Source organism: Agaricus bisporus (genome assembly GCF_000300575.1).
Source record: "Agaricus bisporus var. bisporus H97 unplaced genomic scaffold AGABI2scaffold_3, whole genome shotgun sequence".
NCBI classification, from domain to species: Eukaryota; Fungi; Basidiomycota; class Agaricomycetes; order Agaricales; family Agaricaceae; genus Agaricus; species Agaricus bisporus.
The window spans coordinates 883422-899250 of record NW_006267366.1 but is presented as its reverse complement, the minus strand read 5'-3'; the positions used below and the strand labels follow the sequence as shown (position 1 = coordinate 899250).

Genomic DNA, 15829 nt, shown 5'->3' with positions numbered 1-15829 from the left:
GCGTTACCAGAACTTTGGGTTTGCTCCATCCGACATGATTCCTATCCTCGATGTGTTCGCCGAGGCTGGCTCGTCAGGTTTCTTTTCGTCGCCAGAGAATCAGGAAAAGTACCAGCTCGGCCGTCTCTCCCAGAAACCTTCTTCCACCCAATGGGCACCCATCGCACGTCAGTTCGAAGCAGAAATCACTTTTTCGACCATTTTCTTTTCTTGGTGTCGTCATTCCTCTGATTCTTCCATCCTCGACAAGCTTGCGTCAGAAGGAAACATCAAGCCAGACGTTTTGGCCACGCTGAGGCATCTGGGTACAGTCGCCGTCCGTAGACCGGCCGAAGAATTTCCTTTCACAAGACGAATACAGAGAAAGGTTATCATGCATGTTGGACCGACGAACAGTGGCAAGACTCATCACGCTTTGCGCGCCTTGGCTGCTGCCAAGACCGGTGTGTACGCCGGACCATTGCGGTTACTCGCTCATGAAATCTGGGAACGACTCAATTTGGGTCAAATCGTCCCTCTCGGCGTAGAACAACCTCCACCCCATGCCAATCCCCAACCTCCCTCTCACCCCAGTCAGGGCGCCGCTCTATATACTGCCCCACAAGACTCTCGTCCATCCACTAATTCAAAATACGCTCGTGCCACCAACATGATCACCGGAGAAGAAAAAAAAGTCGTAGAGCATTACGCTGGTCTCTTATCCTGCACAATCGAAATGCTATCATCTCGAATGGAATATGACGTCGGTGTCATAGATGAAATTCAAATGATAGGTGATCCTCAGCGTGGTTTCGCTTGGACTTCCGCAGTGTTAGGTTTATCCGCCAGGGAACTCCATTTATGCGGTGAAGCAAGTGCTATACCCATCGTCCAATCCTTGTTACAAGAAACTGGTGATGATTTGGAAATTAGGCAGTATGAAAGGTTGACACCTTTACTTGTCGAGGAAGAAAGTTTGGGTGGGGATTTGAGTAAAGTTCAAAAGGGAGATTGTGTAATCGCCTTTAGCAGGACTAGTATCTTTGCACTTAAAACGGAGATTGAGAAGAAGAGTGGATTGAAATGTGCTGTTGTGTATGGGAAATTGCCGCCGGAGATTAGAAGTGAACAGGCTGCATTGTTTAATGATCCCGATTCTGGATTCGATGTCATCATCGGCAGTGATGCTATCGGTATGGGATTAAATCTGTACGTTTCTTTTTCTTCTCGCCATCTCGTTGATTCACTTTTCCCTCTTCGTAGAAAAATCCGACGCATCATCTTCTCCGCAGTAACTAAAGGCGACGGGGCATCATCAAGTAAAGTTCCTCTCTCCATATCCCAAACGAAACAAATCGCAGGTCGTGCAGGTCGATATGGACATTCAATCGACCCGTCCAACTCTTGTGGTTACGTAACGACCCTTCACCCAAAAGACCTTCCTTTCGTAAAAGACGCCCTTTCTCATCCATCGACACCGACATTATCGCACGCCTATGTTGGACCTACAGTCGAATCCATGGAAGCTTTCTGTGCCGCTTTACCAGTATCCAAATCCCATTCCCAACACAACTCTCTGTTTCCCACTTCTTCTGGCACCAACCTGACTTCGTTCCTCGAATCGATTCAAATGGCACATGTTTATACTGCATCAGTTCCACCTGCGTATAAATATATTAATACGACTTCGCCTTCGGGGTTGGAGAAGTTGTCGAGGTTGTGTTCGTGGATTGAGAAACATTCGAAGGGGGTTTTGACTTGGGAGGATAAGATTTGTTGGTTGGTTAGTCCTATGGCTGTGAGAGATGATTTATGTGTGAAATGTTATGAAGTGATTATAAGGAGACAAAGAGATGATATGGATGTGGGGGATTTGAAGGATGTGTTGGAAGAGACGAGTAGGATTGTGTATGGTCAGGATGTTAAGAAGGTGACGGTGGGCGAGATGAATAAGGAACCGAAGGGGTTTTTGCAGGTTTTGGAATGGGCGGAGGAACAGATGAGGAAACATTCGGAATCGTTGCAGGCGGTGGCGGTTTTGGAGAAAGAGGTGAATGAGGAGGATGTGAATGAGGAGGAAAAGGAGGAGGATGCTCGACTTTCGACTAGGAACCGTCAACCATTCATACCCGAAATCACACATTCAACGCTTTCAGTGCTTGAATCGTTCCATAAAATCTTGGTCTTTTACATGTGGATGCTCTTCCGCAATTCCGTCGTATTCTCCGATCAAGAAACCACCGAGGAACTTAAAAGACGAGTTGAAGTCATTTTAGATTGGTCTCTCCAAGTCATCGGTCAATCAAATCAAGATAAAACGGATGGCAAAGATATGGAGAAAGTGAGGATAGCGAAAGAAGAGAGGATGTTGAGTGAAAGAGCAGCTTATAAACAATTGATGAAAGATTATAGGGAAAGAAATGCGAAAAACGAGACGGAGCAAAATAAAGAGGAGAGGGACTCCAGAGAGATGAATAGATTGAGGGAAGAAGGTTCGAAGAGGGCGACGGTGGGGGTGTTGGATCAGGCTGAACTTAAGTCGAAGGCTAAGAGACCGTGGGTTCAAGCGCCGGATTTATCGACGCTGTTGAAGAATTATGTGGAGAATCCTAATTTGAGGGTTGGTCAGGGTGGTGTTGCTGCTGCTCCTTCGAAGTCGGTGTCGTAGGTGAAGGGTTCTGTCATGAGTTGCTAATTTATTACTACACATTGTTAATTTAGATATTAATTGGTTTTTTAGACAGTAGATATAATCACCACTCTAACAAAGGTTTTTTGGGCTGGGGTCGTGTATTTGAAAATGAGGTTTGAAATTTGAGTCTTCACCCAGACCTTTGGATCCGTTCTGATGGATCTCGGCCCCGACGCAACTGGTTTATTACTAGACTCCGACAGTTCACCCCTCCCGATGTCGCAGGTCATTCGCTCCGGGCCGGTGGTGCCACTGCTCTAGCACAACATGGGGTTCATTTGGATTTAATTCAGGCCCTGGGTAGATGGTCATCAGAGTCTTTCCGAACGTACATTCGACTTCATCCAACCCTTGTACATACTGCCATGCGCCACCAATCTCTTCTCTAAAAACTGCCCATCACTATCTCCATCACCAACACTCTACTCGGGTAATAGGAAGTAGCCTGTACGCAGTTTTTTGGGCTTCGAGTTTTGGTAATATACATTGGGAGGGCTGAACTAGTCCGAGAGGGGGCACTGCCACTCCCGGGACGAACCGGCTATTCCATTTCTATCTGAACAAAGGCGTCATTGGAACGTTGGTAAAGTTTGGCCGTGCATGAGTCGAGACTCAACATCAACAAGGCATACTGTACAAGTAGTTTAGTGAACGTGTACAATACTTAATCAAGAAACTGTACTGTATAAATGGGGTTGTGTCTAAGCCAAGCTTGAAACAATTGAAAAGGTATATAGAGTATTTCTAAGTTTCCATAAAAACATAAGAATAGCGTCTATGAAGGAGTTCCATAGCATAAACTTCAAGACTTATCCTTGAAGATCTTTTGGATGGCAGCCGTCGAATAGGATTTGGGTCGTTCAAGCGCTATGTGAACGGTGAGCAATTAGCGGCATACTTTTTTCAACAAGACGACATACGAGCACCGAGAGCACGATCCCAGATAAGCTGAGCTGCAACGCCGAAGGCACGAGAGACACCAAACAAGACAGTGTAGTACTGCATCTGATCAAGACCGTAATGAGTAAGAAGAACACCAGAGTGAGCGTCCACGTTGGGCCAAGGGTTCTTGGCCTTTCCAGCCTGGATGAATAGTGATGAGATGATGCTAATCGGAAGGAAAAAACATCGCATTTACCTCGAGCAGGATGTTGGGAACAAGGTTATAAATTTGACCGACGAGTTTGAACATCTTGTCATCAGGCAAGTGTTTGAGGGCGAATTCACGCTGAGCAGTATAGCGGGGGTCTGTCTTCCTTAGGACAGCGTGGCCGTAACCAGGAACGACCTGACCGCTTTTGAGGGTGGACCAGATATATTCTTTGACGGCCTCATCCGTAGGTTCCTCCCCGATTTTAGCCTGCATTTTGCGAAGCCAAAGCAGAACTTCTTGGTTTGCCAAGCCATGGAGTGGGCCCGCGAGACCATTGAGAGCGGCACCATAGGAGAGGAAAGGATCTGAAAGGGCAGAGGCAACAAGTTTGCCAGTGTGAGCAGAGACATTACCACCTTCGTGATCACTACAATCGCTGAGTTAAAGAAAAGACAAGAGAGCTAGACAATGTGACGCACCTGTGGATGGTGATGTAAAGACGAAGGAGTTCGACGAAAGCCGGGTTCTCGCCAAAGCCAAGGAGGTTGGCCAGATTCCACGAATAATCCTTGGACGCGTCAATGGCGGGGAGCTTGCCTCCACCATAAACATTACGATAGATGCGACCCGCTATGTTGGGAAGTTTCGCAATGAGATCCATAGAATCTTCGAAAACGGGACCCCAATAGTCCTTTTTGGAGACACCCTCTTGGTAGGCTTTGGCAAAAGCAGAATCATGATTGAGCTGAAGAAGAGTCAGACGAGTGTGGTGGCACAAGTAAGGAGATAGTTACAGCGGTAACGGCCAAACTGAATTGGCTCATGGGGTGGAGAGTGGGTGGGCATCGGTCAAGGAGCTCCTCAACAAATTCGGGGATAGCAGCGCGAGCGGCCCAGTCCTTGGAGAGCTGGCTGACTTGCTCCTGGGTAGGGATTTCACCGGTTACGAGGAGCCAGAAAAGACCTTCAGGCAATGGCTCTTGGCCACCCGGAGCCTTGGGAAGAGCTTTTTGGATATCGGGGATGGTCTTGCCGCGGAAACGGATACCCTCCTCTGTTTAAGAAGTGAGAAAGGGATGGTGAGCAAGCTTAGTTGACTAACCAGCATCCAAGACGGAGCCATCCCAGATCAACGCGGGCAAGCTACGCATTCCACTGGACAAATGACGTCAGGTGCGGAGGAAAGCTCTAGAAAGGCAAGTATTACCCATAGAGTTGGTCGACGATGACAGGGCCAAAACTTTTTTTGCCATGCGCAGCACGGGTTGCTTTTACCTAGAGAAGCGTGTCAGGAGAGGAGAGGAGAATATACAAGGGGGCACGCGTACATTTTCTATCTCTGCAGGAATGAGTTCGGCGAGACGCTCCTTGAGGGAGACGGGGCGGGCGGTGGAAGCGAAGCGGATGGCGGCCGGGCCGAGGGCTGAGGGGCGTTGCTAGAGAAAGGATGAGCGTAGTTTGCGGGGGAAGAGAGAGCGGGCGTACGAGGAGGGCGCGTGCAAGAGACATTGGAGAAAGTCGGAAGCCACACCGTTCTTTAAATTTAAAAAATAGGGTCACGTGCTGCTATGGCGCTTCTACCACAAGTATGTTATGTTTTCGCGACATAGAAATCCAGAGACTGAAGAACGTAGAAACGACTGTACAGACAGCGCGCACATGCCAATCCGTTCTCAGACCACTCGCTGCGCTATCCAGCCGCGCCAAACCGCCTCGATTGGTCCACCCACTTTCCCGACGGAGAACCTCCCCAGTGGGCAGACATCGGCTGCGGCTTTGGCGGTCTCCTCGTCCAGCTTGCCCCGCAGTATCCCAACGTGCGCATCCTCGGCCTCGAGATTCGCGTCCAGGTCACAGATTATGTCGCCGATCGCATCGCTGCCCTCCGTGTCGCCCACCCGTCCTCCTACAACAACATCTCCGTTATCCGCGCCAACGCTATGAAATTCCTTCCCAACTTTTTCAACAAACATTCCCTCTCCGCCCTCTTCTTCCTCTTCCCTGACCCTCATTTCAAATCCAGGAAGCACAAGGCCCGCATCATCTCTCCGACCCTTCTCGCCGAATATGCCTATGTCCTCCGTCCCGGCGGCATCATATACACTATCACCGACGTCAAGGATCTCCATGACTGGATGAACACCCACCTCTCAAACTTCCCTCTCTTCCAGCCCATCAACGAGGACACCCTCCGCGCCCAGGGCCACGGCCCTGTCCTTGATGCCGTCTACACGAGCACCGAAGAGGGTAAAAAAGTCCAACGTAACAAGGGCGACAAGTGGCTGGCATGCTTCCAAAGGATCGAACAGCCGTTGTAATTACATATTAATCTTATGCTGTATTCATGGGCTCGTCCCCGTCCCTATCTATACCAGTACCTTGGCTCCCCATTGCATCTACCAACGCACTAGTCCGCCCCATTACTGCGCTCTTCATTTCCCTATGCAGCACCTTCCCTGCTTCCCCAGCCAACCTGAAAATCTCCTCAAACCGGTCCACATGTAGACGCGTCTCCATTGTCACAAGCGCTACTTTCCCCGTCTTGGGCATTATTGCCACCGTCACATGCGGCACGTCGTTCTCCTCCAAAGTTGTAAGATCTAGCAGAGGGGATGTCGAGTGCACCCCTCCGGTGACCGCACACACAAAATCCAGCATTGGGATTCCCGCGTTGATCAGTGCCAGTGTCGTTCCATTAATGCATGTTTGTAGTAGTCCACCGTCTTGCTGCAATACTGTAACATACACATCGATCTGCGACCGAGGATACAGTGTGGTCTGAACCACTGGTTCAAACGTCGATTTGAGTGTCGAAGCAATCTCGAGTATTCGTCTTTATGTCGAGATTAGTATTTCAAAAGAAAACCCCAAAAAAAAACTTGCTTATCCCCGCGAGACCGCTTTCGCCGCTCACCCGCACTAAAAGCCGCGACATTCACGTCGACATTGATATTGGCGCGGTCATGTATGGTTTGAGAGCGCATTTTCGCTTCTCTAGGTCCAAAGACCGAGACGAGAACTTGAGTGAGGCCATGAGTGATAATAGCAGAACCATCCGCGTGTCCTTGTTGAGCAAGGTTGATCGTCACTTCTCGCAATTCAAACTGGCGTCTGCCATCTGAACGATAGCCCCCATCGTTGAGTATTTCAACTCGTGAGCTCTCGATGCGAATTGAGAAAACGATTTGAGAAAGACAAGAGAGCGCGACATACCATGGGGTGCACAGTACAAAAAAGGATTAGCGCTATTTTTAGTATCGCACTCATCTTATCACCTCCATGGCGGACATCCTCGAAAACAAGGCTTTTCCGAGCTCAATACTCGACACAGACTTGTACAAGGTTCATCTACAGCGATCAATATATATGTCGACCTCTCTCTCACTCTCTTCAGCTGACCATGCAACAAGCCGTCCTACAACACTTTCCGAATGTTCATGCTGTATACCATTTTACGAACCGCACCAAAACAACATCCTTTTCTCGTCAATGCGTCGATAATTTTCAGGAATCTGTATCCCGTTGAGCGAGTTCATCTCGAGTTCAAATTGCCGATACTAATCACCATCAAGGTTTCACAAACCTCGCTTTGACCGAAAGTGAACGAACTTGGCTAGAATCGACTTGCCCCTACCTTAGCAAGGATTACCTGGATTATCTCTCCGCGTTCCGTTTCAACCCCGACCAAGTCTCGATTACATTTATCCCCGACTCTGAAAATAACATGTCAGGCCAAATTGAGATAGAAGCCTCAGGGCCATGGGTCGAGACGATCCTCTGGGAAGTTCCCCTTATGGCCACCCTCAGTGAAACCTACTTTCAAACAGACGACACTGACTGGAATTATGAAGGGCAAGAAGGTGTTATTTGATGTGTATATGCGCTTTCACGGTCTGACAGAAGCATTTCAGAACTCGCATTTGATAAGGGCAAAACATTATTCGAGGCTGGGTGTTCTGTGAGCGAGTTTGGTACAAGACGCAGAAGGTCTTTTCAAACCCAAGATCTCGTCGTCCGGGCTCTCATTCGCGCCGCGAAAGAAAACACCAACACCGGTGGTCGTCTCAATGGAACAAGTAATGTGAGTGGTAAAACGAAATACTCCACGGCCTAGCTCATGCAGGTGTACAGGTCCACCTAGCGAGAAAATATGGTTCGACACCGATAGGCACCATCGCACAGTTCGTATCCTTTTCCACTTTGATTAGATCTCATATCTCATCATCCGACCAGTGAATGGTTCATGGCTGTACGACCGTCCCGAGTATCTCATATCTTATGCTTACCCAAAACTTTAGATCGGAGCTTTGAAAGGATATGAAAACGTCAATGAATTAGCGCTCCAATGCTGGGAGGAAGTGTATGCCAAAACGCCCACAACGCTCATTGCTCTCACAGATACATTCTCGACCGAAGCATTCTTCAAAGTGGGATCTCTCATTAGACGCATATTGTCTGTTCTGACTGGGTGCGTCAGGAATTCATGCAGGATCCAGGACGTGCCCAGAAATGGACTGGATTACGACAAGATTCCGGTGACCCCCTCGTATTTGCACCCCGTGTCAAAGAAGCATATCAAGCACTCGGCATCAACTATCGCGAAAAGTTGGTCGTCTATTCCGACGCTCTGAATGTCAACAAAGTCCTAGCCATTCAAAAGCAGTGTAAAGAACTGGGATTTGAACGAGGCGAGTAGTGGGTGTCTTGTTTTGAGCTTTGTCTAAACGTGTTTCGTAGTTGGCTATGGGATCGGAACGTTTTTGACCAATGATTTCAGGAGATTGTCGAGTGGCGAGAAGAGTAAAGCGCTCAACATCGTCATCAAGATCCAATCGGTCGATGGACGACCCTGCGTCAAGCTGAGCGACGATCCAACCAAAGTAAGAGTGTCTGTCACCGTTATTTTTCATGACTGAACGTGCTTTAGAATACGGGAGACAAAGACACTATCGAGCACATCAAGGAGGTATTCCAGTTGTAGTATAGTCACATGATACATAGAACGCTGTAATTCAAACCACTATAATGGCCGACGCGCGCTCGCTGCTGCGTGTCAAACGACAAGAGGCTCGCATCTCTCATCCCCTTGCCACTTATAACAATGCAGGCCAGCTGAGATGCAGTATCTGCGGCACCATGGTCAAATTCGCCTCTGCGTGGGAAGGTCATTTGGGGAGCAAGGCTCATAGACTGAATGTGGCCAGAGTAAAAGAGGAGGAGCGAGTACGAGCGGAAGCGGAAGAGGAGGAACAGAGGAGACAAGCTCTGAAACGCAAAAATGAAGAAGAAGAGGAGGAGGACTCGGATTCGACAAAGAAACAAAAGTTGGGAGGTGGATTTCCTGCTGATTTCTTTTCGAATCCGTCAGCTGCGCCAGTACTCAATCCATCGGATGACGAAGAAGAGGAACGTCCTCCTCAGCCCCCTTCTGCTATAGACTTGGAGTATGAACAGTTTCAGAAATCGCTTCTTGAAGCTCCTGATTTCCGGGAAACGTATGAGCGGGCCACTGTGGTTGCTGAGCCTGAGCTAGAACCCGAGGTGAATGAAGGATTTCCTGAACGGGCAGAGGATGTGGCAGAGGCGCAACCAGCGGAGATGACAGAAGAAGAGAAACGACACCAAAAGGAGATTGAGGAGAAAGAGTTGATTATGGACCGGTTTATTGAAGAGGAACGCGCTCAGGAAGAGGCAGACATGAAAGTGCAGATGATGAAAACTAAATTGGAAATGTTCAAAAGAGACAGGGCGGCCAAAAAGGCATCACGGCAAGTTTTTTTTTTAAATAGAAGAAATAACGATTATTGACTGGTGTAGCTAGGGTTTAATCTACCTCTTCTTCTTCCTCTTCTTTGCTCTCGAGGCCTAGCCACTGGGACCAGTTCATACCTTGTTTATGGAACATCATGAGACCCATGACGACGGGGAGGTACCACAAGCTGTGTTGAAATACCGTTCTTGCCCGTTTTTCGCCGCCATTTCGCCACCAATTCCACGCGGCTCTGATGCAGATGAGGTTGGCGGGGAGTGAGGTGAGAGCAAAGGCCCAGGTGGTGAGGCCAGAGAGAGGGACAAGGACGGAGCAGATGGGGAGGAGGAGGGCGGCGTGTCTGAGAGATACAGCACTCGTTTTACTAGTGTTGAATACGGATAGCATGCGATAGCCAGCTTGTGCGTAAGAGCCTCTGACGATGTGAGAGAGGGACATGAAGTGAGGAAACTGCCAACTGAAGAGGAGGGCAAAAAAGGCCACGGGGCCGAGAGGGTTGTCAATCATCGAGAGGTCGACCTCGGAAAAGGGCAAAAAGGTATGAATGGGATAGTCGATGCTGGGCCAGAGTCTGCCTCCGCACGCGGTCCAGCCCATGAGGGGAGGGACGGCACCGACGACGGCGCCGAGCCAGGTGTTGGCTACGGAACGGCGCTTCATCCAGGTGTAGGCACCGGCGTAGAGGGCGATGTTGCCTGCGCCGAGGAGAGCGGTGGTGGGATTGACCATGACGCAGAGGAGTGCCGGGCCGGCGACACCGGTGGCTATGGCAAAAGCAGAGGCGTGGGCAGGGGAGATGGCTCTGCGGCAGAGAGGACGGTTGCGGGTGCGGGCCATCTGGGCGTCAAAGGGGACTTCCTGGATCTGGTTGAGGGCGTTGGCCGAGGCCGAGCAGAGAGTGGTGCCGACTGCCGTGGCAAGAAGGACGGGGATAGTAGTAGGGAGTGGGGAAAGGGCGACACCGGACATGGCAGCGAGGACATTGAGCGCTGTGAGCCGCGACTTGGACAGCTCGAGCCATACTCGCCGACGACTCACCGCAGGACGCAAGACGCTCATTGTTGTCCTTTGTTTGTTCTCTCTCTCTCATGCCCGGCACCCATCTCCTCCCTCCCAATCTCCTCAAGCTCTTTGCTCCCCGCCCGCCTCTCCCCTACACACGCCCACTCGACCGTGATATCGACCGAGTGAGAGCAAAGGGCGTCGGCGGCGTCGGTCCCATCCTCGCAGGTCTCCGCGAGGAAACCACAAACAACCTTTTCAACACGAATGACGCCATGGAAGAGGGCGAGGAGCCCGTCTTTACTCTCGCAGAGGAAGTAAAACGCCAGCTTCGCAGAGAGCAGCGCAAGGCCAGGCTCGAGGAAGAATTCAAAAAAGCAAAGGAAAATTGTTGGTCCCGTCTCTCCCTCACACTCGTCCATTGACTCATCCCTGCACAGACAAACCTGCCGACGATGCAGAAGCCGTCGGCGACCCATACAAAACTCTCTTTATTTCTCGCCTCGTATGTCTCTCCTTCGCTGCTCATCCCTACCGCTCACCCGTCTCCACAGCACAAGAGCGCTACCGAAACAGACCTCCGGCGCGAGTTTGAAGGCTATGGCACAATTGAACGCGTCCGAATCGTCCGCGACAAAAAAAACCGCAGCAGAGGCTACGCCTTCATTGTCTACGAGCGAGAACGGGACATGAAAGGTTTATTTTTTTTTCTCCTTTTCCACTCCCATACTCACCCCTCATCAGCTGCCTACAAAGAATCGGACGGGCTCCATATCATGGGCAAGAAAATTCTTGTCGACGTCGAGCGAGGCCGTACCGTCAGAGGTTGGAAACCAAGACGTTTAGGTGGTGGTCTCGGTGGAAGGCCCAAAAAGGTCGAAGCGCCCCCTCCCCGCACCAGCACTGGTCCAAGTACTGGAGGTGACAGGGGTGGAGGGGGTGGCGGCTTCAGAGGCGGCTTTGGCGGCCGCGGGGGTGGTGGTTTCGGTGACCGAGGTGGCTTCCGTTCTCGTGGTGGTGGCTTTGGCGGTGGGAGGGGAGGAGGTTTCAGCAGCGACCGCGGGTATGGTGATCGTGGAGGTGGAGGTGGAGGCTTCGGTGATCGCGGTGGTTTTGGCGGCGACCGCGGCGGCGGCGGCGGTGGTATGCGAGGTTCGTACGGCGGCGACGGTGCAGGCGAATTCCGTGGAGGAGGTGGAGGTTTCCGAGGAGGTCGCGACGACTTTGGAGGGCGAGGTGGTGGTGGCTTCAGGTATGACTCTCTTTTCCACTTTCTTCCCATTGCTCACGTTTCCATAGGGGCGGCCGCGGCGGTGGTATCGGATATCACGGAGGGGGAGGATTCAACGACAATCCCAGCAACGGCTATGGTGGCCCACCAAGTGGTCCAGGAGGTATGTCCGGGGGCGGTGGGTACGGAGGTGGCGGTTATCGCTCAGACCTCAAACGAGAAGGTCCAGGAGGGTTTGATGATAGAGAACATAAACGACCGAGGTATTAGTTTGCCATCTTCTGATGGAGGTATCTTCTTTCTTTGTTTTCTTCATGCATGCGCGGCATTTGACAGACCGCGTGGTTTTCCTCTCTCGCTTTTTTGGCGATGTTGGTTTGTGCAAGTATGGCTTCTCCCTGTTCTCTTTGATCCTCTTATTATTCGCGTAAGTATATCCGATGCTCTTTGTTTATCTAGGTTTCTGGACGAGTGAGTAAGTATAATATGGTAAATTTCCCATAATCAAAACATCAGCTACTTGTATGACCAGCGCAATCGGTTGGGAAAGTCCATGAGAATCCACTCAAACATTTTTCTGCAGAACGTTGCATATAGAACGAACTGCGACGAGACTGGGGTCATATGCCTAAGTAGTCCTCCTCGGGCATGGACAAAACATTGTTCTGAGAAGCCACAATCATTATTTCCGTTCTGACCACTAGCTTTAACACTACTCGAGTTGCAAGGGACAAGGGAACGAAAAAGCCGTTGTGGCGAGTCGTATCCTCTTTATCATATTTGACCGTTATTGTCCCTCAGGTTCTTATGCGGTGGAGGGGGGTTTTTTTACCTAAAATACATCCCGCGCTTCAACTGCGTGAGTGCGGATTACATGACTGTCAGTGCGCCTTGATGCTTATTACTATAGACTTCAGTTATTAAGTGGGCGCTGGGACCGAGTTGGCTTTCTACCCGTGCTCTTTGGTCAGATATTACCGGGGAGCAGCTTTTGAACAGTCTTTTCGTTGGTGTTTTCAACAAATCAGTACGATGCTGGTAAGTTTTTTCTTTCAAACTCTCTAGCTTCTACATTCCTCACATCTGTTACAGACCTCGCCATCAAAGTGCTGGTACCAATTCAACATTGAAGGCCTATAGAATCCTTCGAGCATGGATATGTGAAAAGAAGAAAGACTCACCTAGAGTTACAGAACGTCAACGACAATACCTCTGAACCTCTCGAAATTTTCCTTAAGTTATGGGGTAATAAGGCGAACAGTGATGTGACTCCGTCTGGTTGGGAGGTAATTGATGATTTCACCCAGGCTAAAGTTGCTAGTAGTGTGCTGCCGCGGCAGATTTTCTCCCCCCAGTTTCCGGGAATGCTACTAATGCCCCGCTAATTGATCTTCACCTCCCCTCTTTTTTGTCCTCGTCAAATCCTGCTTCTACGAGTACATCACCCGATCCCAGTCTTCGTGCTATCAGCTTAGCGATATCCCCCGTCAAGAGGATGCGGTGGAGTACGATGGTTCGCCATCTACAATATTCCGATCAGGTCCTCTGGAGCGCATTTCACCGGCGGGCGCGAACACCATTCCGCAAATATGGATAATGAGTAGGCGTTCAATGCTTCTTAGCCTTTTAGTCGCTCCTTCCAGACAATTTTAGTCGTTGATACTCCATCTTGATCTTCCTTTGGCAAGGATGTCAAGAACTTCTAGCAGGCTTCTGCTATTGGACTTTCACTTACTCAAATTATGAATCTATAATCTCGAAATCTACTACTAAATCCTGTATGCTCTACTCTGCAAGACTACTGTTCTACTTAATTAGTAAAGAATTAATTGCTGACCAGAGAGGATGAGAGAACATATCGGAAGCGACACAATAGCAAGGAATATAAATCAAAATATTGTCGAGTAATCCTTCTCCTTGTTGAGTTTCCCTACGTATGTTTTGCTTACAAGGTTGACTATAAGGTGATTCAATGACAGAAGACAGAAAGTGGTTAAAGGTGGCTTACAAGCATCCATATACCTGTCAAGGCAATATCCTAAACATTTCTGAGAGGGGGAGGAGGGAGATTCGTGGCATCAGCTTTTCGACTCGCCTAGAGGGCATTGAGATGTTACCTGCTCTGTGCTTGAAAGGGAATTTCCTGGTTTAGGAATGCATTTGGTAAAACACTTTTCGTTTGTGGTCTGGATATATCAACTTTTAGCTCGTTCGGTGTCACGGGTGTGAAGGGGGCTGACATTAATGAGTTCTTGGGCTTGGACGAGGGCAAGCTCGTTCTTGATCTGAGCCATGATTTTCTCCTTCTTAGCAGCCACGTCTGAGAACGGAGGTTAGCCATTGCAATGTTAACCTGTTCATAGCTGTTACAACGCACCGGGATTTAGAGATGGGAGGTCGGCCATGGTTGTTAAAGACGAAGCAGTGACAAATATGGAAACTGCTGATCCGTCTTGTACTCTTTCTCCTCCATGGGCGCACGGGAATCCAGGGCAGCCCAGGATGGCGACGACAATGCGCCTCCAGATTACTACCAGCTCCTCGAGGTCGAAGAAACAGCCTCTCAGGATGAAATCAGGGTACCACAGACTCTCATGACCAAAAATCCAAGGCTGATCGGTGTTTTTAGCGTTCATTTCGCAGACTCGCTCTTATACACCACCCGGATAAGAACCATGAAAACGTAGAAGAGGCTACGAAGCGTTTCGCATCTCTCCAGCAGGCCTATGAGGTTCGTACCTTCATCTCATCAATCGATTTATGAACCGCATGTCGAGTCATATTTTCACAGGTTCTTAGCGACGAACAAGTAGGCCAGATGCCGTCCCTCTGAACTTATCAACCTGACATTAATCACAAGTAGGAACGGGCTTGGTATGACTCACATAGAGCATCGCTAGTCCCAGAACCCGATGCAGATACTGTATTCGACGACGTGAAACGAGGGGCACCACCCTCTCGTGCACGAGATCGTGGTTTAACAGAAAGGCATCTGGAAAGATTTTTCGATCCGACTATCTGGCAAGATTTCGGAGAGGGTCCAGACGTACGCCTCTTTCTCATCTTCTTATCTCACTGTCATTCTCAATATCGATCACGCAGAGTTTCTTTTCAATCTATCGTAATCTGTTTTCACGACTCCAAGCAGAGGAAGCTATGTTCTCTGAAGCAGCAGAATATCCTTCATTTGGCGATTCTACTGGGGAATGGAACTCTGCAACTGAGGATGGTCAAACCGTCAAGCAATTCTACGCCTTCTGGCTGAATTTTAGCACCGAGAAGGACTTTGTTTGGTCTGAGAAATGGAATCTTTCCGAAGCCCCAGACCGCCGAGTGCGCAGGTGCAAACTCATCACAGTCCATTGATTTTCAGAATTAAATGTTCACTAGATTAATGGAGAAAGAAAATCAAAAGGCTCGAGACGACTCGAGAAAGAGCTATAACGAGACAGTTAGGGTAACCTAGACCATCTTCACTACGAGAATCCTCACTAATATTCTCTTCTAGGCTCTTGTTAAATTTATCCGAAAACGCGATCCTCGCTACAAAGCCCACCTCGCTCGGCAAGCCGAACTAAACCAGATGAAAACGGATACTAGCGCTAAACAAGACAATGCTGCCGCGCAACGTCGGGCTCAAGCTTCTGAAAACTATGTCGAACAAGATTGGCAAAAAATTGACACAGGGCATCTCCATGTCGATCTGGAATGGGCGATTGCAGAGGGTACGGATGATGAAGAGTGGGAGTGTGTTGTCTGCAATAAATCTTTCAGGAGCGAAGCTGCTTGGGATAGCCATGAACGAAGTAAGAAGCACTTGAAAGAAGTCGAGCGGTTGCAGAGGCAAATGCGAGAAGAGGGGGAGATGTTGGGTTTGGATGACCAGGGAGGCGAGGAGGGAGAAAAGCAGATTGCCGTTGGTGATAGTACAAACCTTCAGGGAACAACTGAACCCCCGCGGACACCTTCACCTTCCCCATCTCAACCAGAAAACTCTAGTGAACTTCCCACCCGAGATCCGTCGCCTGAGTATGGCTCCACAAAAGTGAACAATCACAGCAG

At 49.5% G+C, this 15829-nt stretch overlaps 9 protein-coding genes across 9 annotated transcripts; 6 read left to right on the top strand and 3 right to left on the bottom strand.

The window, feature by feature from the left end:
* Window positions 1-34: 34 nt before the first annotated feature.
* On the top strand, window positions 35-1509 carry AGABI2DRAFT_201173 (hypothetical protein; the record flags this gene model as incomplete). Its single annotated transcript, XM_006459091.1, has 3 exons — window positions 35-503; window positions 606-1188; window positions 1243-1509. Coding segments are annotated over 3 exons (1317 nt in total), but the record flags the coding sequence as incomplete, so codon positions are not given.
* A 925-nt stretch (window positions 1510-2434) lies between these two features.
* Window positions 2435-2765, top strand: AGABI2DRAFT_191205 (hypothetical protein). Its single transcript, XM_006459090.1, has one exon. The coding sequence runs from the start codon at window positions 2450-2452 to the stop codon at window positions 2645-2647; it is 198 nt and encodes a 65-aa protein (XP_006459153.1). The 5' UTR covers window positions 2435-2449; the 3' UTR covers window positions 2648-2765.
* Window positions 2766-3473: 708 nt separating this feature from the next.
* AGABI2DRAFT_116105 (citrate synthase) lies at window positions 3474-5273 on the bottom strand (the record flags this gene model as incomplete). The annotated part of the gene is made up of 9 exons (XM_006459089.1): window positions 3474-3538; window positions 3592-3754; window positions 3810-4191; window positions 4244-4509; window positions 4559-4818; window positions 4867-4919; window positions 4972-5039; window positions 5093-5200; window positions 5250-5273. 9 exons carry the CDS (start codon window positions 5271-5273, stop codon window positions 3474-3476), a joined length of 1389 nt encoding a protein of 462 aa, XP_006459152.1.
* Window positions 5274-5282: 9 nt separating this feature from the next.
* Window positions 5283-6994, bottom strand: AGABI2DRAFT_191204 (hypothetical protein). Its single transcript, XM_006459088.1, has 3 exons — window positions 6978-6994; window positions 6648-6925; window positions 5283-6597 (listed from the first exon to the last, which is right to left on the bottom strand). The coding sequence occupies exons 1-3, from the start codon at window positions 6978-6980 to the stop codon at window positions 6096-6098; spliced, it is 783 nt and encodes a 260-aa protein (XP_006459151.1). The 5' UTR covers window positions 6981-6994; the 3' UTR covers window positions 5283-6095.
* A 40-nt stretch (window positions 6995-7034) lies between these two features.
* AGABI2DRAFT_191202 (hypothetical protein) lies at window positions 7035-9139 on the top strand. Its single transcript, XM_006459087.1, has 10 exons — window positions 7035-7106; window positions 7159-7285; window positions 7337-7624; window positions 7676-7845; window positions 7896-7945; window positions 7998-8013; window positions 8063-8191; window positions 8242-8452; window positions 8502-8644; window positions 8692-9139. The coding sequence occupies exons 1-10, from the start codon at window positions 7044-7046 to the stop codon at window positions 8743-8745; spliced, it is 1251 nt and encodes a 416-aa protein (XP_006459150.1). The 5' UTR covers window positions 7035-7043; the 3' UTR covers window positions 8746-9139.
* A 395-nt stretch (window positions 9140-9534) lies between these two features.
* AGABI2DRAFT_134667 (hypothetical protein) lies at window positions 9535-10591 on the bottom strand. The gene has a single exon (XM_006459086.1). It carries the CDS (start codon window positions 10501-10503, stop codon window positions 9589-9591), a length of 915 nt encoding a protein of 304 aa, XP_006459149.1. The 5' UTR covers window positions 10504-10591; the 3' UTR covers window positions 9535-9588.
* Window positions 10592-10622: 31 nt separating this feature from the next.
* Window positions 10623-12037, top strand: AGABI2DRAFT_149358 (hypothetical protein; the record flags this gene model as incomplete). Its single annotated transcript, XM_006459085.1, has 5 exons — window positions 10623-10926; window positions 10977-11041; window positions 11091-11232; window positions 11281-11788; window positions 11836-12037. 5 exons carry the CDS (start codon window positions 10623-10625, stop codon window positions 12035-12037), a joined length of 1221 nt encoding a protein of 406 aa, XP_006459148.1.
* A 1885-nt stretch (window positions 12038-13922) lies between these two features.
* Window positions 13923-15527, top strand: AGABI2DRAFT_218115 (hypothetical protein; the record flags this gene model as incomplete). Its single annotated transcript, XM_006459084.1, has 9 exons — window positions 13923-13953; window positions 14008-14087; window positions 14145-14346; window positions 14397-14498; window positions 14559-14576; window positions 14631-14813; window positions 14870-15108; window positions 15158-15224; window positions 15276-15527. Coding segments are annotated over exons 3-9 (969 nt in total), but the record flags the coding sequence as incomplete, so codon positions are not given.
* A 52-nt stretch (window positions 15528-15579) lies between these two features.
* On the top strand, window positions 15580-15828 carry AGABI2DRAFT_191198 (hypothetical protein; the record flags this gene model as incomplete). Its single annotated transcript, XM_006459083.1, has 1 exon — window positions 15580-15828. A coding segment is annotated over exon 1 (213 nt), but the record flags the coding sequence as incomplete, so codon positions are not given.
* Window position 15829: the final 1 nt, after the last annotated feature.